The sequence below is a fragment of the Capricornis sumatraensis genome, chromosome 4, assembly GCF_032405125.1.
Source record: "Capricornis sumatraensis isolate serow.1 chromosome 4, serow.2, whole genome shotgun sequence".
Lineage (NCBI taxonomy): Eukaryota > Metazoa > Chordata > Mammalia > Artiodactyla > Bovidae > Capricornis > Capricornis sumatraensis.
In genome coordinates, this window is record NC_091072.1 from 132,891,781 (window position 1) to 132,917,061 (window position 25,281).

Sequence of the window (25,281 nt, forward strand, 5' to 3'; positions counted from 1 at the left end):
ATCTGTATGCAGATCAGGAAGCAATAGTTAGAACTGGACATGGAACAACAGACTGGTTCCAAATAGGAAAAGGAGTATGTCAAGGCTGTATATTGTCACCCTGCTTATCTAACTTATATGCAGAGTACATCATGAGAAACGCTGGACTGGAAGAAACACAAGCTGGAATCAAGATTGCTGGGAGATATATCAATAACCTCAGATATGCAGATGACACCACCCTTATGGCAGAAAGTGAAGAGGAACTAAAAAGCCTCTTGATGAAAGTGAAAGAGGAGAGTGAAAAAGTCAGCTTAAAGCTCAACATTCAGAAAATGAAGATCATGGCATCCGGTCCCATCACTTCATGGGAAATAGATGCGGAAACAGTGGAAACAGTATCAGACTTTAATTTTTTGGGCTCCAAAATCACTGCAGATGGTGACTGCAGCCATGAAATTGAAAGACGCTTACTCCTTGAAAGGAAAGTTATGACCAACCTGTATAGTATATTTTAAAGCAGAGACATTACTTTGCCGACTAAGGTCCGTCTAGTCAAGGCTATGGTTTTTCCTGTGGTAATGTATGGATGTGAGAGTTGGACTGTGAAGAAGGCTGACCACTGAAGAATTGATGCTTTTGAACTGTGGTGTTGGAGAAGACTCTTGAGGGTCCCTTGGACTTCAAGGAGATCCAACCAGTCCATTCTGAAGGAGATCAGCCCTGGGATTTCTTTGGAAGGAATGATGCTAAAGCTGAAGCTCCAGTACTTTGGCCACCTCATGCAAAGTGTTGACTCATTGGAAAAGACTCTGATGCTGGGAGAGATTGGGGGCAGGAGGAGAAGGGGACAACAGAGGATGAGATGTCTGGATGGCATCACTGACTCGATGGACGTGAGTCTGAGTGAACTCCGGAAGTTGGTGATGGACAGGGAGGCTTGGAGTGCTGCGATTCATGGGATCGCAAAGAGTCAGACACGACTGAGCAAGTGAACTGAACTGAACTGAAGAAACTTATAGATACACAATTGAAATCAAAGCATATTGATAAATCTTGTTCCCCTTGGAATTCTCCCACAATGTGTCAATATTATGTAAGCAAAGCCCTTAAACCTATGAGAAAACAATTTCCTAACTGTCTTGTTATTCATTATATAGATGATATATTGTTTTCAGCTCCATTTGTTTTAGAAACTCAACAGATGTTTGACATAACTCAACAATGCTTAAAAGCTTCTGGATTAATCATTGCCCCTAAAAAGATTCAAACATCTACATCTTACTATTAGTTAAGATTTGTTGTTAATAGACAATGTATTACTCTCCAACTAACACAGATTCATATTAATAAATTATCAACCTTGAATGATTTTCAAAAACTTTTAGGCTGTATAAATTGGATTAAACCCCCTTTAGACATTGCAAATTATCAACTGACTAATTTATTTAACACTTTAAAAAGAGATCCCAATTTAAATAGCCCTAATTCACTTTCACAAGAGATACAAGAAGAACTCTATTTAATATAAAATAAATTGCAAAAGCAATTTCTTACTTGCATTAGACTTGATTTACCTCTAGAGTTATTTATACTCTCCTCTCTCCATTCTCCCACAGGACTTCTTACCCAACAAAAATACCCAATAGAATGGATTTATACCCATGTTAGAGGGACAAGGTCACTTACACCCTATCTTGATTTGATTATTCTAATCATTATCAATGAAAAAAATAGAGCTAGGACTCTAATTGGCTCCAATCCTCATAAAATTGTAGTACCTATTAATAAATCTCAATTGGAGAACACATTACAAACTTCTACCAACTTCCAAATAGCCTTTCTGAAATATTTTGGCAAGTTTTCATTTCATTATCCTTCCAACAAACTTTAAAATTTCTTCAAAAATACCGAATTTATTATCTCTCACATTGCCACATCACAACCTATACCTCAAACTGATGTTTTCTATATAGATGGGACTAAACACACCAAAACCTCATTCTGGTCTCTCAAAAAATATAAAGTCTTTTGTACTAAATTTCACTCTGCTCAACAAAACGAATTATATGCTCTCATTCAGGTTGTTCACCTACATTCTTATCCTATTAGTATAGTTTCTAACTCCTTATATTCAGTTTTTGTATTAAAAAAAATAAAAACTTCTACCATAAATTCTAATCAACCTATTATCCAACAGCTTTTTCTTAATCTACAATCTATTATTAAAAACCACACTTCCCCCATTTATATTACCCATATTCGAACACATTCTTGTCTTCCTGGCCCGATGGCTCATGACAATAAATAAACTGATAAGCTTGTCTCTTTTGCTACTCCTGAAGAGCAACGTGCTCTATTACACAATAATGCTGGCTCATTACATCAAATTTGGACAATTCCATACCGATATGCTAAAAATAATCATTAATAATTGCTCTACTTGTAGGCCCCTACATCTTTGACCCATTGCACAAGATCTCAATCCTTGAGGATTACAACCCAATAAACTATGACAAATGGATGTAACTCATTGCCCTGAACTTTCTCCCTCTTCCTTCTTACATGTCTCACTTGATACAAATTCTTCGTTTATATGGGCCACACTTCTCCAAACTACATGATATGTTATAACCCACCTTTTAGCTCAGTTTACAGTAGTGAGAACACCTAGTTCTATAAAAACAGACACTGGCCCTGCCTGTATTTCTAGACAATTCAAACAATTTTTACATTCATTCTCTATTAAACATATTACAGACATTCCTTATAATTCACAAACACAGGACATAATTAAATGAGCACATCATACACTGAAACTACAGATAAAAAAATTTAAAAGGGGGGAATACACAGGAACACTTCTATCTTCCTTATCCAGAGCAGACTTTACTAGATTCCAACGCAATATATTCTTTAATCCTATAACTATTGTTAATACAGCTTTATTTGTTTTAAATTTTTTAAACTTACTGCAAGGAGATATTTTGACAAAAGCAGAAAAATATTTCGAGGCATTGAAGGATACCTCCCTTCCTCTGCCCATTTGGTATCAAGACAGGTTGACTAAACAATGAAAATCTGGAAAATTAATATCACAGGGGAAAGGGTATGCTTGTATTTCTCCAGATGTATCCAACGAAATCAGTTGGCTCCCTCTTTGGAAGATCTGCCCTAGGGGAGCCACCGGTGTTCAAGATAGAGAAGAAATGGCAAAACCCCCAGGAGGAGGAAATTCCAGTACAAGCCATGGTGGCTTTAAAAATTTTCCAAGAAACGCTGCACTCGACGTCATCAACCTTATGATCTCCATACTTGGGGACAGATAAAAACCCTTCAATCAAGATGAAAATCTGGTTTCTCAACAGGGAATGCCTTGGAATCCTGAAAATATTTTTGTTGCTATGCTTGCTTTGCTTGCTTTTGCATCCCCCGCTCAGGCTGACTTGATTAATCCCACTTATTGGGCTTATATACCTAATCCCCCTTTATTGCAGGTTGTAAAATGGACAGATATAGGATTGATCATATCCACTAATGACTCAGTACATATGCCTCCTCCTTGGAGCTTGGAGGGGCCCTCTCATCCTGAGGAAGAAGGAAGACTAATTAACATTTCTCTAGGCTATGAAATCCTTCCTTTATGCATGGGCCCAGCAGAATTATGTATTAATGTTAATCGACAAATGTGGTCTTTCCTCCTGCCTCCAAAAAAGAACTTCCACAAATTGCTTGGACTGTTCACTGCAATGTCCTTTCATGAGAACCATGTCAATACTACCAAAACTCTAGGAAAAGGACAAAAATTGGAATGTAAGGGGTTTACCTATAAGGACTTTAAATATACTCCTGTTTATTGGGATAGATGTTAAGCTAAACCAGGGAAATTAATGTTTATGGCTAATTACACCATTGTTGATTGGGGACCCCACGGTATGTGACTATCTAACTGCTCAGATGATATTAACAGTACTATGTGTGATTATGTTACTCAAGTAACATGGAAGATTACCAACAGTTCAATGGAACACTTCCATGACAAAGAACTCTTTGGCTGGCTTGATGGCGGAATGGCACCTCCTTGTCCTCAAATCATCCTCAACAAACGGATTGGGCCTAAACAATGGGACATCGGTAAACTTGCTGCAAGTACTGAAAAACTTGGAACTTGGACTGGATATTTCACAGGGACCAATCATAGTCATAGTAACTATTCCTTCCATTATAATCATTCATATTTTATACAAGCTTGTGCTCCCTTTCCTTTTGTTATAACCATAGGAAACTTACAATTTAGTAAGACTTTACGTTCTGTGACTTGTATAGATTATAAATTGTATGCTTGTCTTAATTCCTCTATTTTTCTAAAAAACGAATCCCTTTGGATTCTTTGATCTCGACATAGTCTGTGGTTGCCAGTAGATCTCCAACGACCCTGGAAAGAGGGTCCCATGGCAGGACTTGCCTCCTGGTTATTCACTAAATCACTCTGATGATCTAAGCGAATCACTGGATGGTAAATTCTCAGCATTTTGGGGTTATTAGCCATTTGCACCACTGCTGCTGTTGCAGATATTGCTTTACAAACTTCAATTCAAACACAAAACTTCATTCAAAATTGGAATAAAGATGCTCATACTATATGGGTCACTCAGGTTCAGATAGATGAAAAAGTTCAAGATAAATATCAGGAATTAGAAACAGCCATCCACTGGGTTGGAGATCAATTAATAGATTTACAAAAACAAGTATTATTAAATTGTGATTGTAATTCTACTCAATTTTGTATCACTCCTGTTCGGTTCAACAATAGTGCTTACAATTGGGAACAAATCAAATTTCATTTACAAGATATACATAATAATGCTTCCTGCAATGTACAATTATTGCAAAAGGAAATCTTTGAAACCTTCTCTAAGAGTCTACTCTCTTCCAACAATTTGAAAACCTTAGCTAAACAGCTAGCTGATCAATTATCTGGGCTAGACCCTCAAAGATGGTTTCAAAACATTACACATAGTATTGGATCTGGAACTATAGTGCTGACAATTATCCTGGTGATTATATTTGTAGTATACTGATGCTTTTCAACTAAAATTGTTCAAACTAAACAAACTCAATTGGTCAGGGCTGTTTTCACAAAAGTAGCTAGAGTCACCCCCAATTATGAAAAAATAAAAAAGGGGGAATTGTCAGGGGACACTCAACTTTAAGGGATCCAATATTTTGGTTTTTTCCTTTGTGTGGTGTTTCTTAAGGACTCTCTGTTTCTTATCAGTTCCTGGATAACAGGAACAAGCAGAGATGCACGCAGCAGTTCTCAGGCCTGAGATCATGGTAAAGAGCATCTGCTTGGATTCCCTTCAGTGACTCCCTTCAGTGATCTTTTAGGTCCATTTTGTCACAACTGGTGGAATTTAATTCATTTTAATGACTGAGTAATCATTTTATTGCAGATATATAAGCATGCATTTCTGCAAATACAGTACCCTTGTTTCACTTGAGACTTGTGTCCCCTGCGTCCTTCTTCTTTTCAACTCCAGTCCCCAGGTCCTGTTGTACAAAGACCGTGACAATGCTCCATGTGGGATCGCAATTCCTCAACCAGGGATTGAACCCTCTGTTCATTTATCTCTTTTGTCAGTGGTATGTACGTTCTTTTAGAGCAGATACCATACAGTGTTTATTCTTTTCTTATACTTCTGGCTTCTAGGACCATGAAAGGTACTTAATAAGAATTTAAAGAATGCTACTTCATGGGAAATAGATGGAGAAACAGTGTATACAGTGTCAGACTTTATTTTTTTTTGGGCTCTAAAATCACTGTAGATGGTGATTGCAGCCATGAAATTAAAGGATGCTTACTCCTTGGAAGGAAAGTTATGACCAACCTAGATAGTATATTCGAAAGCAGAGGCATTACTTTGCCAACTAAGGTCCGTCTAGTCAACGCTATGGTTTTCCCAGTGGTCATGTATGGATGTGAGAGTTGGACTGTGAAGAAAGCTGAGTGCCGAAGAATTGATGCTTTTGAACTGTGGTGTTGGAGAAGACTCTTGAGAGTCCCTTGGACTGCAAGGTGATCCAAACAGTCCATCCTAAAGGAGATTAGTCCTGGGTGTTCATTGGAAGGACTGATGCTGAAAGTCCAATACTTTGGCCACCTCATGTGGAGGGTTGACTCACTGAAAAAGATTCTGATGCTGGGGGGGATTGGGGGCAGGAGGAGAAGGGGCGACAGAGGATGAGATGACTGGATGGCATCACCGACTTGATGGACATGAGTTTGAGTGAACTGTGGGAGTTGGTGATGGACAGGGAGGCCTGGTATGCTGTGATTTATGGGGTCGCAAAGAGTCGGACACAACTGAGGGACTGAAGTGAACTGAACTGAAAGGTGAATGAAAAATGCATTGAGTAAATATCTTTCCTGAAGTGTTTTTGTCTTACAGCTAAATAGCTGTAGGAAAAACAGCTAAAGATTTCAACATTCACAGATAGTACGTTGTGTCCTAGGAATGTATTTAAACAGCTTTGAAACTGCAGGGGGACATGTGTTTGTGAACCTGGAATTGGGATATGATGGCTCAGATAGTAAAGAATCAGTCTGCAATGCAAGACACCTGGGTTTGATCCCTGGGTTGCAAAGATCCCCCTGGAGAAGGGAATGACTACCCACTCCAGTAATTTTGGAGAACTCCAGGGACAGAGGCACCTAGTGGGCTAAAGTCCATGGAGTCACAAAGAGTCAGACACAACTGACTAACACTTTTACTTTTTTCAAACAGTAGAACCTGACAAACATTGCTTCAAAACTGTTCCTTCCTCCCTAAATTATCAGAATCATAGTCCTCTCTCCAACCTTTTTTTGCACTAGTGAATCTTGAGAAAAGGAAGGTTAAAACCCTGCAAAATATTAGTTCACAGACCGTGAGCGTGTGTAAATCAGAGCTGTTTAACCTCTATGCTTTTGACATTTTGGACTAGGTAATTCTTTGTTTTAGAGCTGCCTTGGGCATTGCGGGATGTTTGAAGGCATCTCTGGCCTCCACCACTAGATGCCAGTACCATTCCCTAACCCTCGGTGATGACAACTGAAATGTCTGCAGATACTACCAAATTGCCATGGCAGGGGAGTGGGGATCCTTACCTCTGGTTAAGGATCAGTAGTGGAGAGCATATATGAACAGTTTTCACTCCTGCAATTCTGATTACTAAATAATCAAAATGCATATAAAACTTACCAATTTCAAAGCTTCCATCAATTAAGCCAACAGTAGAAGATGATATGTCAAATCTCCTTTCTATTTGAGTGATGGAACTTTTCATAATGATTGCACCCAGTGCCTTAGAAATAAAGCTGAGTGACAGGGCTGCCAAAAACATCTAAGGAAAAGCAGGAAAGGGAAAAATGATTAATCATAAGGTCCCATAGTGCTTACATATATATACAGAATTTGAAACGCTCTCTTCTTAGTATTGTATGTGTGTGCATGTGTGTGTTAAAAGAATACTCACTTTCTTCTATTTCAATTGGTACTTCTTAGTCCTTTTAACATTAACATAACTATATCCGTAAAGCATCATTTTCTAACTTGATTACAGCTTCAGATTATTAGAGTAGGACAAAGTTGAATTTTTCTTTAAGTTAATGTCATTAGTTGATTTCTCAGTTCAGTTCAGTCGCTAAGCCGTGTCCAACTCTTTGCGACCCCATGAACCGCAGCACGCCAGGCCTCCCTGGCCATCACCATCTCCCGGAGTTCACTCAGACTCACGTCCATCGAGTCCGTGATGCCATCCAGCCATCTCATCCTCTGTCATCCCCTTATCCTCCTGCCCTCAATCTTTCAGTGCATCAGGATCTTTTCAAGTGAGTCAGCTCTTCACATCAGGTGGCCAAAGTATCAGAGTTTCAGCTTAAACATCAGTCCTTTCAATGAATATTCAGGACTGATTTCATTTAGGATAGACTGTTTGGATCACCTTGCAGTCCAAGGGACTCTCAAGAGTCTGCTCCAACACCACAGTTCAAAAGCATCAATTCTTCAGTGCTCAGCTTTCTTCACAGCCCAGCTCTCACATCCATACATGACTACTGGAAAAACCATAGCCTTGACTAGATGGACCTTTGTTGACAAAGTAATGCCTCTGCTTTTTAAGATGCTATCTAGGTTGGTCATAACTTTCCTTCCAAGCAGTAAGCATCTTTTAATTTCATGGCTGCAATCACCACCTGCAGTGATTTTGGAGTCCCCCAAAATAAAGTCACCCACTGTTTCCCCGTCTATTTGCCATGAAGTGATGGGATTAGATGCCATGATCTTAGTTTTCTGACTGTTGAACTTTAAGCCAACTTTTTCACTCTCTTCTTTCACTTTTCGTTAAGAGACTCTTTAGTTTTTCTTCACTTTCTGCCATAAGGGTGGTGTCATCTGCATATGTGAGGTTATTGATATTTCTCCCGGCAATCTTGATTCTAGCTTGTGCTTCTTCCAGCCCAGCATTTCTCATGATCTACTCTGCATATAAGTTAAATAAGCAGGGTGACAATAAACAGCCTTGACGTATTCTTTTTCCTATTTGGAACTATTCTGTTGTTCCATGTCCAGTTCTAACTGTTGCTTCCTGACCTGCATACAGATTTCTCAAGAGGCAGGTCAGGTGGTCTGGTATTCCCATATCTTTCAGAATTTTCCACAGTTTATTGTGATCCACACAGTCAAAGGCTTTGGCATAGCCAATAAAGCAGAAATAGATGTTTCTCTGGAACTCTCTTGTTTTTTTTGATGATCCAGCAGATGTTGGCAATTTGATCTCTGATTCCTGGGCCTTTTTTCAAACCAGCTTGAACATCTAGAAGTTCATGGTTCACATATTGCTGAAGCCTGGCTTGGAGAATTTTGAGCATTACTTTACTAGCATGTGAGATGAGTGCAATTGTGCGGTAGTTTGAGTATTCTTTGGCGTTGCCTTTCTTTGGGATTGGAATGAAAACTGACCTTTTCTAATCCTGTGGCCACTGCTGAGTTTTCCAAACTTGGTGGCATATTGAGTGCAGCATTTTCACAGCATCATCTTTTAGGATTTGAAGTAGCTCAACAGAAATTCCATCATCTCCACTAACTTTGTTCATAGTAATGCTTCCCGAAGGCCCACTTGACTTCACATTCCAGGATGTCTGGCTCTAGGTGAGTGTGAGTGATCACACCATCATGATTATCTGGGTCATGAAGATATTTTTTGTACAGTTCTTCTGTGTATTCTTGCCACCTCTTCTTAATATCTTCTGCTTCTGTTAGGTCCATACCATTTCTGTCTTTTATTGAGCCCATCTTTCCATCAAATGTTCCTTGGTATCTCTAATTTTCTTGGAGAGATCTGTAGTCTTTCCCATTGTATTATTTTCCTCTATTTCTTTGCACTGATTACTAAGAAAGGCTTTCTTATCTCTCCTTGCTATTCTTTGGAATTCTGCATTCAAATGGGTATATCTTTCCTTTTCTCCTTTGCTTTTTGCCTCTTTTCTTTTCACAGTTATTTGTAAAGCCTAAGAAGCTAGATAATGTTATGAGATGGCCATGAGGACAAACTGTTCTTTAGCCCCAAGTGAATAGCAAAGGTCAACAGTGAGGGGAGTAACTAGACATTTTCAAAAGTCATTTCTAGGAAGCCAGCTGAAAATATTTTTCATTCATAAAACCTCACTAATATTGGAGCAAACCAAATTAACATCAAGACAACAAAGCAATATAGTCAGTATTTTTAGAAAACAGGACTTTTAACCCCACTGGTTATTGATGTTTTATTCTCAATTTGATTAAAAAAAAATTATGGACTCATATTTTTTATGGTCCACATTTATATCCATTAGCAAATTCCTCTTACATCTAGTATTAAAATATCATCCTGTTATCAGCTGCCTGTTAGTGTCTCCACAAAATCCATATGTTGAGACTCTAATCCCTAGTGATGATATTTCAAGATGGGGTGTTGGGGTGATACAAGTTTTCCCCACTATTCAAAAGCAAAGCATTCCTCTGAAATTTTCGTAAGCCAAAATGGGAAATAATCTATTTCCTTAGGACACACCTTGTTAACATGCACAAAACAAATCTAGATAAAGCACACATGCTTGCAAACACAGTTCAAACATACGGCAGCTTCATGCTGAAATGCTAAGTGTAGTTTTCAGGGAAGGAGATTAGAGATGCTGCTGGCATTATTCAAGGTGACCAAGGCTAAATGCTACTTTTGCTTTTCACCATTCCTTGTAAAAGCAAAACTTCTGTTTGAATTTCTTTCAGTTAGCACAAACAGGTGCTAATGAAGGTCTTTCATAAACATAAATGATGTGAAGCGAACTTTTGAAAAGTGGTATACCTATAATTAAGGGCTTCCCTGGTGGCTCAGAGGTTAAAGCATCTGCCTGGAATGAGGGAGACCCAGGTTCGATCCCTGGGTTGGGAAGACCCCCTGGAGAAGGAAATGGCAACCCACTCCAGTACTCTTGCCTGGAGAATCCCATGGAGGGAGGAGCCTGGTAGGCCACCGTCCATGGGGTCGCAAAGAGTCGGACACAACTGAACGACTTCACTTCACTTCTCTTCATACCTATAATTGAGCCATGAGAGTGGAGCCCTCATGATAGGATATGTTTCTCTCTCTGCCATGTGAGGACACAGCAAGAAGATAACCATCTGAAAACAAGAAGATGGTTCCCGACAGAACCCAATCATGCTGGTACCCTGATCGCAGATGCCTAGCCTCCAGAACTGTGAGAAATAAAATTTCTGCTTTTTAAAACATCTAGTCTATGGTATTCTGTTATAGCAGCCCAAGCTGATTAAGACAGCTCCTTCTCATTGCCTCCTACTCTGCAAAGTGGTGGGCAACATCATGTCTAGAATGGAGCACTGCAGCAGCCTCCTAGAAGACCTTTCTGCTTCTTTCTTTTCTTTCTTTTTTACCATTTCATTTATTTTTTAATTGGAGTATGTTCGTTGCTCAATTGTGTCCAACTCTTTGTGACTCCATGGACTGTAGCACGCCAGGCTCTTCTGTCCATTACCTTCTCCAGTGGATCTTCGTGACCCAGAAATTGAACCTGAGTCCCCTGTGTTGCAGACAGATTCTTTATAGTCTGAGCCACTAGACTATAATTTCTTTATAAAGTTGCTTTGGTTTCTGCTATCAGTCAGTTCAGTTCAGTTCAGTCGCTCAGTCGTGTCCGACTCTTTGCGATACAATGATGTTAATCAGCTATATGTATATGTGTACTTCATATATATATATAAAATATATAAAACCTCCTTCTTGAGGATCCCTTCTCTCTTCCATCCCACTCTTTCAGGTCATCACAGAGCAGTGCTGAGCTCGCTGTGCTACATACAGCAGCTTCCCACTAGCTATTTGTTTTACACTTGGTAGTGTATATATGTCAGTGCTACTCTCTAATTCATCTCACCCTCTTCTTCCCCTGCTGTGTCCGCAAGTCCGATCTCTATGTCTACGTCTCCATTCCTGTCCTGCATATAGGTCAATCAGTACCATTTTTCTAGATTCCATCTATATGCATTAATATACAATATTTGTTTTTCTGACTTCACTTTGGGTAACAGGCTCTAGGTTCATCCACATCACTATAAATGACCAAATTTCACTCATTTTTATGGTTGAGTAATATTCCAGTGTTTATAGGTACCATATCTTTATCCATGTAGACCTTTCTGCTTCCGCTCTTGTTTGCCTACTATTTCTTCTCAACACATTAGGTAGGAAGATTCTTTCAAAATGAAAAGCAGATCAGGCCAGCATTCTCTGTTTTTCCATCTCACTCATAGTAATATCTCATCTTCACAAAGTCCTCTAAAGTTTGGAATAATCTCTCCTCTCCCCTGCTCTCTTTTACTTTCAAATCTCATCTTCTGTAGCTTCAGTCCTTGCTTATTCCCCTACAGAAACCCTAGCCTTCTTGGTGTTTTTGGTGTATGTACCTCAAGCCTTTCATGTTTATTATACTGTCTCAGGTTCTTTGTTTTTGATTTTCTGTCTGCAGGGAAAGCTTTCATGTAGAATCATAGAATGTTCATATGATACAGCAATCCTACTTCTGGGTATACAGCCAAAAGACTTAAAAGAAGAATCTTGAAGAGGTATTTGTGCATCCATGTTTATTGCAGCATTATTCAAAATATCCAGGAGTTAGAAGGAATGCAAATGTCCATCGACAAATGAAGGGATGAGGAAAATGTGGCACATACATGTAATGGAATATTATGCAGCCTTCAGTTCAGTTCAGTTCAGTTCAGTTGCTCAGTCACATACAACTCTTTGCGACCCCATGAATTGCAGCACACCAGGCCTCTCTGTTCATCACCAACTCCCAGAATTCACTCAAACTCACGTCCATCGAGTCAGTGATGCCATCCAACCATCGCATCCTCTGTTGTACCCTGTTCCTCCTGCCCTCAATCTTTCCCAACATCAGGGTCTTTTCCAATGAGTCAACTCTTTGCATGAGGTGGCCAAAGTATTGGAGTTTCAGCTTTAGTATCAGTCCTTCCAATGAACACCCAGGACTGATCTCCTTTATGATGGACTGGTTGGATCTCTTTGCAATCTAAGGGACGCTCGAGAGTCTTCTCCAACACCACAGTTCAAAAACATCAGTTCTTCCATGCTCAGCTTTCTTTATAGTCCAACTATCACACCCATACATGACTACTGGAAAAACCAGAGTCTTGATGAGATGGATCTTTGTTGGCAAAGTAATGTCTCTGCTTTACAATATGCTAGGTTGGTCATAACTCTCCTTCCAAGGAGTAAGAGTCTTTTAATTTCATGGCTGCAGTCACCATCTGCAGTGATTTTGGAGCCCCCTCCAAAAAAAAGTCTGACATGGCTTCCACTGTTTCCCCATCTATTTGCCTTGAAGTAATGGGACCAGATGCCATGATCTTAGTTTTCTGAATGTTGAACTTTAAGTCAACTTTTTCACTCTCTTCTTTCACTTTCGTCAAGAGGCTCTTTAGTTTTTCTTCACTTTCTGCCATAAGGGTGGTATCATCTGCATATGTGAGGTTATTGATATTTCTCCCGGCAATCTTGATTCCAGCTTGGGCTTCTTCCAGCCCAGTGTTTCTCATGATGTACTCTGCATAGAAGTTAAATAAGCAGGGTGAAAATATGCAACCTTGATGTACTTCTTCTCCTATTTGGAACCAGTCTGTTGTTCCATGTCCAGTTCTAACTGTTGCTTCCTGATCTGCATACAGGTTTCTCAAGAGGCAGGTCAGGTGGTCTGGTATTCCCATCTCTTTCAGAATTTTCCACAGTTTATTGTGATCCACACAGTCAAAGGCTTTGACATAGGTAATAAAGCAGAAATAGATGTTTTTGTGGAACTCTCTTCCTTTTTCAATGATCCAGTGAATGTTGGCAATTTGATCTCTGGTTCCTCTGCTTTTTCTAAAACCAGCTTGAACATCTGGAAGTTCACAGTTCACATATTGCTGAAGCCTGGCTTGGAGAATTTTGAGCATTATTTTGCTAACGTGTGAGATGGGTGCAGTTGTGTGGTAGTTTGAGCATTCTTTGGTATTGGAGTGAAAACTGACCTTTTCGAGTCTTATAGCCACCAATGAGGTTTTCCAAATTTGCTGGCATATTGAGTGCAGCACTTTCACAGCGTCATCTTTTAGGATATGAAATAGTTCAACTGGAATTTCATCACCTCCACTAGCTTTGTTCATAGTGATGCTTCCCTAAGGCCCACTTGACTTCACATTCCAGGATTCTGGCTCTAAGTGAGTGATCACACCACTATGATTATCTGGGTTATGAAGATCTTTTTTGTAGAGTTCTTCTGTGTATTCTTGCCACCTCTTCTTAATATCTTCTGCTTCTATTAGGTCCATATCATTTCTGTCTTTTATTGAGCCCATCTTTGTATGAAATGTTCCCTTGGTATCTCTAATTTTCTTGAAGAGATCTCTAGTCTTTCCCGTTGTATTATTTTCCTCTATTTATTTGCACTGATCACTGAGGAAGGCTTTCTTATCTCTCCTTGCTATTCTTTGGAACTCCACATTCATATGGGTATATCTTTCTTTTTCTTATTTGCTTTTCGCTTCTCTTCTTTTCTTTTCTCTTTTTTTGCTACAAGGAAGGAAATCCTATCACATGCTGCAACATGGCTGAGCCTCAAAGACATGCTAAGTGAAGTCAGCCAGTCATAAAGGAACAAATACTGTATGATTTCACTCGTGTAAAGTATTTAAAGTAACCAAAATCATAAATGCAAAATATGGGTCCCCAAAACCAGGTGAAGACAACAGAATGTTAGTGTTTAGTAAGTATTTCAGTGTTGCAAGATGAAAAAATCTAGAGATTTGTTGTAAACAACACAAAGATACTTAACACCACTGAGCTGTACCTTTAAAAATTGGTTAAGACAATAAATTTATCATCATATGTTTTTAAAACTATAAAAAGTGTATTTTCCCATTTAAAAAATGTGGGTAGCTTTCTGCTGAGAGAAGTAACATGTACTACTGGATATATTCAAACTGTCACTGTGGCTGACAGATAGAGGCACATTACTACATAGATTCATTTTTCCCCCCTGTAACTTCTCTTCACTTTTGTCATCCCCTGATATATGAAATTTTATACAGATGTAGAACTTCCTGGTGAGCATTTCCTCCTCCATTCCTCTCCCCTACCCTTTACTAATTTTAAAGTTCTGTTCTTTTTATAAATATATATAACTATAAGTAAATAAATCTTATAGATATGTATATGTACATATACACAGTTATGTGTGTGTACCTGTGTGTGTGTGTGTGTGTATGTACAGTCAAGGGTGAATTTTTTAATTTATTGAGTTTGTTGCCTCTTTTCAAGAGTGGTGAAGTAGATAAAATATCTGGTGATTCTTGCCTGCCTGCTTTGTTTTGCATATGGAAGCTCCCTTTCCATGTCTTTGGATATTCAGTCCTTGTGAAGCCTTTCTGGGATGAAGAGGCAGCAGTCTTTGGCAGCAGGGTGGCTCAGTGGTAAAGAATCAGCCTGTAAATGCAGGAGACCCAGGTTTGATTCCTGGGTCAAAAAGATCTCCCCGAGAAAGAAATGGCAACCTGTTCCAGCATTGAATGGACAGAGAAGCCTGGCGGACTACAGTCCACAGGGTCGCAAAAGAGTCAGGCATGTTGTAGTGACTGAAACAACAAATCAATAGTTCATCTGCATGTTGGCCTTCACTTCTCCATGGGTGTCAGCAGCCGCTAGAGACACTGTTCAGCTCCATATGCCCAGGCATCCACCTACACTCACTTTTCCTGCTCAGGATAGTTGCCTCTGCAGCTTGCTGCTTGGACTAAGTTGGGGTGGGAGGGTAATTTGACAATCAGATGAAAGTTAAACAAGGAAAGAGGCATGTTTTCTCTGACTGAATGAGTGGAACACACTATACAGATGCCTGCTGCTTGTCTCTGGGACCTGTCTTGATCCCATGATCACTGGCTTTTGCGTTTGAAGCACCCTTGGAGTCACGTCCATATTTTTTCAGCTCTCTTCTCCTGCACTTATATTAGAATGTGATTTCTTTCTTTAGCCTAATTCTTTTTCCTTCTTAGTTTTTCAAAAACTCTTATAGTTTCTGATTTACACAATGTATCTCTTCTTGTTTTCTAGCACATCCACAAGTTGCTTTTAAAATCTTTTACATTTTTATTAAAATTGAAGGGAGGAGGACATGGCTTCAGCCTTATTATTCACAGTGTGCTGTATTGAACTGAAAGTCAAGTTATACCTTTCCTTCTCTAATAAATAGAAAAAAAAATGTTATCAGGCTTTTTATCAAACTCAGATGCCTGACACATTATGAGTATGTACTCCATAAACGGTTTTTGGTTGTTGAATAAATTGTATGGTATACAGTTTACATGCAGTGAAACCTCTCATATTTTAGATTTTCAGCTTTTAGATGGAGATAATTACAATAAAATTATTATGAAGATTAATTAAAATAATATACATAAAATTTTTAGCATGTAATAAGCATTGATAAATGTCTGATTTTATTATCACTGTGAGCTGTCATCACTCAGCTTTTGGCTGTAAATTCATTCAGTTAAAAATAGAACTCTGATCATTTAGCCAAACACATTTTTTGTCAGGCACTATTTGAGTTGCTGCAGAATCAGTAATGAGCACACTGACAAAATGATTTATTGATTATTAAAGAAATACTGAGGCAAACTCTTATCTAAGTCCTGATCATCAAAGCTCTAATTGGTACAATCAAAGAGAAGGGGTTTTAGAAAGTAACAGGACATTATCTCATTAAAGCAGATATAAGTGTGACCAGAAGTAAAACTTGTTCTATATAAGAGCAGCTTTCTAAAAGTTCTGAAAAAGGTTTTGCAATGTGCTTATTTTCAATCTTAAAAGGAAGATTAGCTCAAAACAAGAGATTCATAAAAATCAAAATTTGCATGATATAATTCTAAATTGGTTTTACAAAGAAGAAAATAATAACAGGTGCAAACACACGGGCTACAACAGGATTCTTCATAAACTGGATTTTAGAAGGATATGGAATGAGTTACTATAGATAGATTTATAAATGTGCTTTCTCTTATTCTAACTATAACCTGAGCCGTGAGCATTTTAGCCATGTTCTTAATGTGGGGCTGAAGTTCAGAGAAAGAACGGTATGGTGACATTCTTAGAACATAAATAATTACATAACAAAAAAACTAATTTCTTCAATGAAAAATATTAAAAGACTGATGCCATGAGGATAGAGAATTTAAGATTGAGAGATTTCAGAACAGAAATACAAATATTCACAATTATCAAATACATTTTAAAATATCACAGGCAGAAAGACACAACTAGTACTGAGATAAAAGGTAAAGTCAGCATTTACCTGAAATAAAGAATGCTCAAACTACAGCACAATTGCACTCATCTCACATGCCAGTAAAGTAATGCTCAAAATTCTCCAAGCCAGGCTTCAGCAATATGTGAACCATGAACTTCAGATGTTCAAGCTGGTTTTAGAAAAAGCAGAGGAATCAGAGATCAAATTGCCAACATACTGTGGATCATGGAAAAAGCAAGAGAGTTCCAGAAAAACATCTATTTCTGCTTTATTGACTATGCCAAAGCCTTTGACTGTGTGGATCACAATAAACTGTGGAAAATTCTGAGATAGATGGAAATATCAGACCACCTGACCTACCTCTTGAGAAACCTGTATGCAGGTCAGGAAGCAACAGTTAGAACTGGACATGGAACAACAGACTGGTTCCAAATAGGAAAAGGAGTATGTCAAGGCTGTATATTGTCACCCTGCTTATTTAACTTATATGCAGAGTACATCATGAGAAACACTGGGCTGGAGGAAGCACAAGCTGGAATCAAGATTGCTGGGAGAAATATCAATAATCTCAGATATGCAGATGACACCACCCTTATGGCAGAAAGTGAAGAGGAACTAAAAAGCCTCTTGATGAAAGTGAAAGAGGAGAATGAAAAAGTTGACTTAAAGCTCAACATTCAGAAAATGAAGATCATGGCATCCGGTCCCATCACTTCATGGGAAATAGATGGCAAAACGGTGGAAACAGTGTCAGACTTTATTTTTTGGGGCTCCAAAATCACTGCAGATGGTGATTGCAGCCATGAAATTAAAAGACTCTTACTCCTTGGAAGGAAGTTATGATCAACCTAGATAGCATATTGTAAAGCAGAGACATTACTTTGCCAACAAAGGTCTGTCTAGTCAAGGCTATGGTTTTTCCATTGGTCATGTATGGATGTGAGAGTTGGACTGTGAAGAAAGCTGAGCGCTGAAAATTGATGCGTTTGAACTGTGGTATTGGAGAAGACTCTTTTTAAAAATTTTTTAAAATAGAAATTTATTTATTTTAATTGGAGGCTAATTACTTTACAATATTGTATTGGTTTTGCCATACATCTGCATGAATCTTGAGAGTCCCTTGGACTGCAAGGAGATCCAACAAGTCCATTCTAAAGGAGATCAGTCCTGGGTATTCTTTGGAAGGACTGATGCTAAAGCTGAAACTGCAATACTTTGGCCACCTCATGAGAAGAGTTGACTGACTGGAAAAGACTCTGATTCTGGGAGGGATTGGGGGCAGGAGGAGAAGGGGACGACAGAGGATGAGATGGCTAGATGGTATCACCGACTTGATGGACATGAGTTTGGGTGAACTCCGGGAGTTGGTGATGGACAGGGAGGCCTGGTGTGCTGCAATTCATGGGGTTGCAAAGAGTTGGACACGACCGAGCGACTGAACTGAACTGAAGTGGCAGGACAGTCCTTTGTTTATTATGGCAAAAGCTCTAGAATTAAGGTCAGCGGCAGTTCCAAGTTTCCACATTGCCATGTGTACAGCCATAATCAACAACATAAACTCATTTGAACCTCAATTCATTTACTCAGCAAACATTTGTTGAGAAACTACAGTATGGTAATTAACTCCACTAAGCCTTGGAGTTGGAAAAAGACACAGGATAAGAGGGGAAGTAAAAACAATTAAGACATAATAATTGCCCCCAAAGAATTAACGTATTCCTCACCCAATAGACAAATAATGCCAGTATAATAATGTAATGAGTACTGCAATTGCTATACATGTATAAATTTATGAGTATACAGGACTGTAGTTAATTCTATCTGCAAGGATCAATGTTCCTATAAATGTGGTAACATTTGAAAGAATTCTTTAGGGAGTAAAAGAAGCTTAGAAACTGAAAAAGAAATAAACATTTTAAACAAAGCAAGAAACTCACAGAAAGCCCAGAGTAGTGGAAGAACACAGATCGTTTGCAAAACAAAAAGAATATCTGTGGGTGAAATATAAGGATAGAAATACGTCAACCGCTGGGAGATCAATCTGCATTTTTAAATGTGACCTAAGGAAATTAAATTTTAGAGGGCTAGTTCTGTAGTCATGAGGAAGATGAATTTATGGCAAAGAAATTAGTTCAGAAGCTGATTTCAGAAAGAAAGATGAACAGAGATGGGAAGAGGGGAACAGAAGGCTACAGACATGCTTGGGAGAAGTTTAAGAGGAGAACTAATAAAATGTGGAAATAACAGAATATAAGTATTCTAATTTTGTCTTATAGTTTGCTTCATTTTATGTAGTAATACTATTACTTGGGATGAGAAAAAGAGAAATCTTAGGGAAGACAATGAAACCATCTCTTCACAAAAAATTGAGATGTCTAAAAATAAACTTCTACCTGATAGACCCACAGGTAAGGCAGGTTTGGTGCTCAAGAGAGAGTTTTGTACGGACACAGTTTTGAGATTTACCAGTGGATAACTGTACAGTTAAATCCATATTCAGGCTTGTTACATTAACAACTTATTCCTGCTCCACAACTTTTCCATAACTCTCTCTTTTTTTTTTATTCCTCAATAAAGCCAAGATGTGTTTCCATTTCCATGAATCAAATCTTATTTTTCGCATTATTCTTCTTAAGTACCCTCAGCAGGCTGAGGGTGATTTTTAAACATTTAGTTCTCCAATGTAGCTGAATAAGTTCCCACTGGACTGATCCTGCAAAGTCTGAGGGGAAAACAAAAAAACACCCCCAAACATGGGAGAGCCAAAAAAGCTGTCAGATTCTGGAGAGGAGTTGACACTTATAAGGAGACACCTAAGATTAGTTTCTTTTTCTTATAGGCTTTAAGGTGAGGCCATAGTTAGCATTATTCAGAAAAGTCAAAATTCTTTCAAAAAACATCCCAGTACTTTTGACCTGAAGAATGAGAAAAAAGAGTTTAGATTAAAATTTAGGGAAGAGTGTTTGCTTTGGGAGCACATATGCTAAATTTGGAACAATACAGAGAAGATAAGTATGGTCCCTGTGCAAGGATGACATGCAGGTGTGTGAAGGGTTCCATATTTTTTATGATACTTCTCAAAGTCTATGAAATATATTAAAGTGTGGATAGACAAGAGGAAATGAACATTTTGCCTGCAATTAAAAAAAAGCCTGTAGGTCATCAGTGTAATGTTCTGATCAAAATGTATATGCAGGGGCTTCCCTGGTAGCTCAGTGGTAAAAGAATCTGCCTGCTAATGCAGGAGACACAGACTTGATCCTCTATGCAGGAAGATCCCACACGCTTTACAACAACTAAGTCCATGTGCCGTAACTACTGAGCTCATGATTTCGAGCTTAGGAGCCACGACTACTGAGCCCAAGCGGAGCAACTACTGAAGCCCGCGTGCCCCAGAGCCCGTGCTACACAACAAGAGAAGCTACTGTAATGAGGAGCCCATGAACACAACTAGAGAGTAGCCTCCACTCACTGCAACTAGAGAAAAACCCCTGCAGCAATGAAGACCCAGCATATAAACATAAATTTTAGAGATGTATATGTATACACATATGATTGGAATTGTATTATCTTAAACTCTCAATTTTTTATCCAAATACACCCTTGCATCAGAGGAGCCAAAGCACTTGGATCAGAAAACCTGCTTGTATTTTTGCAATAAATATTGGTCTAATCTGAAAAATAAATTCAGGGGAGAATCTCATAAAGGAGAGATCCAGAGAATGGGGGCCTTAAATTCTATATGTAAACACTCCAAATATTTGACCTCTGAACAATTTAAGCTAGTCAGCTAAGGATAAGGTAATTGAACTGAGATTTGAACTATTTCCTAAGAGATAGACATTGCAATTTCAGGTCAACAAACTTAATTGCCTTGTAACACAAACAAAAAATATCAACAGACCTTGGAAGAATATAACAATGTCCAAAATTACCAACACATGAAGAGCCAGGAAAATGTAGCCAATTCTCAAGAAAATTAACAATGAACCAAGTCCAGCACTTAGATTATGTTAGTAACTAACACATACGTTAGTATTGCTGGACAAGAATTTTAAAGCAACTAATCTCACTGGGCACTCTGATGTAGAGGAAAGTATCTCAGAATGAAGGAAAAGAAGCAGAACATTTCACACACCAAAAAAACTGAAAAGAAGCTATAAAAATGAGAAAAATGCACTATCCAAAATAATATGCATAATAAAGATGCTAATTTATACCACATCTTCTGAATAGATGTATATGTACTCTCTTTGTAATCTGTGCTTTCTTATGACATAGATATTAGTATACATCCAAATTTTCTTAAACAGAAACTGTAAAGAGTCAATATATCCTTTGAAAAATGTTTAATAGCAGAGATAAAGATGAAGGTTTGCATCTGACACCCTACAGAAAACTTAGTTTCTCCTCATTCACTAGATATTTCTTTTTCCAATTAATGCAGGAAGGACATGAAAACAATTTATGTTTTATTTATTATTTATTTATTTATTCCAGATAAAATAATAATATTTATATAATATAATAATATAATAATTATTTATTATTATCTGGAAGCTAATATTTGCTAGGATGTGTTCCAGGTATTCTACAAGTATTATTTATAATGCTCACAAAATCCTTGCCTGTCATGCATTTCTGTCTTCAGAATAAGAATAATAAACTTTAGACATGCAAAGTTATTTAACCAGAGGAGTAAAGCTAAAAATGTAGCAGTACTGTAATTGAAATGCAAGTATTTCACACATGAAAAGCAAAACAGTTCTTGGATCTGATATACTCACACACTTTTCCTTCATCTCTTTATCATCCTAAATCACATCCTTGTTATCTCTCATTTGGCTTATTTTTTTTCTTAATGATATAGATTCTGACAGGTGTAAGGTGATATATCTCCTTATGGTTTTGATTTGCATTGCCCAAATAATTAATGATGTTGAACATCTTTCAGTGTACCTTTCTGTATCTATGTATATATGGCCTTTCAAAGGCCATCATATGTCTTCTTTGGAAAAATGCATTTTGGCTCCTCTGCCTATTTTTTTTTTTTAATGAGATTGGTTGTATTGTTGTTGTTGTCTGTGAGTTTTAAAATATATTTTGGATATTAACCCCTTATCTGACATATGCTTTGCAAATATCTTCTCTCATTCGGTAGGTTGCCTTTTCTTTTCTTTCTTTCTTTCTTTTTTTTTTTTTGATGATGGTGTCTTTTACTGTGCAGAAGATCTTTTGTTTGTTTATTTTTGCTTTTGCTTCCCTTGTCTGAGAAGACATATCCAGAAAGTACTGCTAAGACCAATGCCAAAGAGTACATTGCCTATCTTTTCTTCTAGTTTTATGATTTCAGTTCTTACATTTAATTCTGATCCATTTTGAATTGCTTTTTAAAGCTGTCTGCTCCTGGATGTCTGTTTTTGGGACTTTCTTGATTACTATTTTAATCTCTTCACTAATGATCAGTCTGTTCACAATTAATATTTCTCCACAATTCAGTCACGGAAGGTTGCATGATTCTAAGAATTTATCCATATCTTTTCTAGATTGTCCAATTTGTTAGCAAATAGCTGTTCATAACATTCTCTCATAATTCTTTTTACTTCTGGGGTATCTGTTATTATTTCTCCTCTTCAGTTCTGAGTTTATGTCTTCCCTCCTTTTTCTGTAGTGAGTTAAGCTAAAGACTTGTCAATTTGTTTATCTTTTCAAAAAACAAGCATTTAGATTCATTAGTCTCTTCTATTGTCTTTTCTGGTCCGATTCATTTATTTCAGCTCTGATATTTATTATTTCATTCCTTCTACTGACTTTGGGCTTCATTTGGTTTTCATTTTCTAGTTCCTTTAGATGTGAGATTATATATGTATATATCTATATATATCTCTCTAGATATATATATCTTATTTGTTAAAATAGACCTCTATTGCTAAAAACTTCTCTCTTGATACAGCTTTTGTTGCATCCCATAAAGTTTAGTATGTTATATTTTTATTTTCATCTGTCTGAATTTTTTTCCTTTGAGGTATTCATTGAAGTTGTTCAGTAGCATATTGTTTACTCTCCAATATTTGTGATTTATCCAGCTTTGGTTTATAGTTTCATGCTATTGTAATTGGGAAAAAAATGTTTTATATGATTGCAGTCTTCTTAAATTTAGCGTTTTGTATCCCAACATGTGGTTCATCCTTGCGACTGTTCCATGTGCTCTTGATAAGAATGTGTATTCTGCTTCATTTTGGTGGAATGTTCCAAACAAATCTGTCAAATTCCCTGGCCTAATGTTCCATTTAAGACTGCTGTTTCTTTGTTGGTATTTTGTCTGGATGATGAATCCATTGATGTAAGCAGGGTGTTAAAGTCTCATTATTTTTGTGTTGCCCTCAAATTCTCTCTAAGTCTTTTTATAATTGCTTTTATATTTTGTTGCTCCTATTGTAAGTGCATATGTATTCATCACTATTATGTCTCCTTTATGAGTTGTCTCCTTTATCATTGTATAATGCCTATCTTAGTGTCTTGTTATTTTATTTAGCTTGAAATTCATGTTGTCTGATATGTGTATGGCTACACTTGCTTTTTCTATCTGCTATTTGCTTGAAGTATCATCTTTTATCCATTCATTTTAAGCCCATGTTTGTCTTTAGAGCTGAGATGAGTCTCCTGGAAGGAGCATATTGTTGGGATTTATTTTTAAATCCATCCAGACTATCTTAGACTACTGCCTCCTGAGAAATCTATATGCAGGTCAAGAAGCAACAGTTAAAACTGGACATGGAACAACAGACTGTTTCCAAATAGGGAAAGGAGTAAATCAAGGCTGTATATTGTCACCCTGCTTATTTAACTTATATGCAAAATACATCATGTAAAATATCGGGCTGGATGAAGCACAAGCTGGAATCAAGATTGCCAGGAGAAATATCAATAACCTCAGATATGCAGATGACACCACCCTTATGGCGGAAAATGAAGAGAAACTAAAGAGCCTCTTGATGAAAGTGAAAGAGGAGAGTGAAAAAGCTGGCTTAAAACTCAACATTAAAAAAACTAAGACCATGGCATCTGGTCCCATCACTTCATGGCAAATAGATGAGGAAACAATGAAAACAGTGACAGCCTATTTTCTTGGGCTCCAAAATCACTACAGATGGTGACTGTAGCCATGAAATTAAAAGACGCTTGCTGCTCGAAAGAAAAGCTATGACCAACCTAGTCAGCATATTGAAAAGCAGAGACATTACTTTGCTGACAAAGATCCATCTAGTCACAGCTATAATTTTCCCAGTAGTCATGTATGGACATGAGAGTTGGACTGTAAAGAAAGCTGAGCGCTGAAGAATTGATGCTTTTGAACTCTGGTGTTGGAGAAGACTCTTGAGAGTCCCTTGGACTGCCAGGAGATCCAACCAGTCAATCCTAAAGGAAATCAATCTTGAATATTCATTGGAAGGACTGATGATGAAGCTCCAATACTTTGGCCATCTGATGCGAAGAGCGGACTCATTAGAAAAGACCCTGATGCTGGGAAAGATTGAAGGCAGGAGGAGAATGCATGGAAGGGGATGAGACAGTTGGATGGCATCACTGACTCAATGGGCATGAGTTTGAAGAAGCTCCAGGAGATGGTGAAGGACAGGGAAGCCTGGCATGCCACAGTCCTTGAGGTCACAAAGAGTCGGACACGGTTGAGTGACCGAACAACTGACAACAAAGCCTCCCTGTGTTTTGTTGCATTGGTGAATTCAACCCATTTACCTTTAGGTGATTATAGATAAATGAGGACTCAGTACTGTCTGTTTGTCTTTTGTTTTCTGATTTGTCTATATCTCCATTTTTTTCTGTTTGTGTTTCTGTCAATCATTTTAGTTTGGTAGGTTTTTTTTTTTTTTAATCAGGTTTTTCTGTTTCTTCTTTTTTATGTTTTATGTCTCTGCTCTAGACTTATGTTTCATGGTTACCGTGAGCTTCATATAAAATATCTCATAGATAACATAATCCTTTTCTGCTGATAGCACCTTATCTTCATTTGCTTATATAAGTCCCATCTTTTCAACTTTTATATTTCTGTTATCTCAAATTATCCCTTTTTATGTTGTGAGTTTGTTACCAATTTAAGGAGCTATGGTCATTTGTATTACTTTTTTTCTTTAACCTTTATTCTATAATGAGGTGTTTAAAATTCTCTTCTGATATGTAGTTGCAATTTTCAGACTCTATTTATCACCTTATTCAGTGTTATGTACCTTTGACTTTTTGTTTTTGGTAAAAGACTTTTTCTTTCTCGTAAAAGAGTTTCAGTGTTTCTCATAAGGCAGGTCTAGTGTTGATGAAGTCCTTCAACCCTAGTTTGTCTTGAAAACTCTTAATTTCTCCATATCTGAATGATAACTTTCTAGAAGTTATCATTA

General features: G+C 37.7%; 1 protein-coding gene and 1 non-coding gene across 2 annotated transcripts in view; one reads left to right on the forward strand and one right to left on the reverse strand.

Moving 5' to 3' along the window:
- Window positions 1-25,281, reverse strand: part of SLCO1B3 (solute carrier organic anion transporter family member 1B3) — an 81,194-nt gene that overhangs the window by 39,545 nt on the left and 16,368 nt on the right. The window contains exon 3 of the mRNA XM_068971738.1: window positions 7,224-7,365. Coding sequence (XP_068827839.1) covers window positions 7,224-7,365 — 142 coding nt within the window. The remainder of the gene's footprint in view (window positions 1-7,223; window positions 7,366-25,281) is intronic.
- On the forward strand, window positions 19,830-19,936 carry LOC138079360 (U6 spliceosomal RNA). Its single transcript, XR_011144844.1, has one exon. It is a non-coding gene; the product is annotated as a U6 spliceosomal RNA (small nuclear RNA).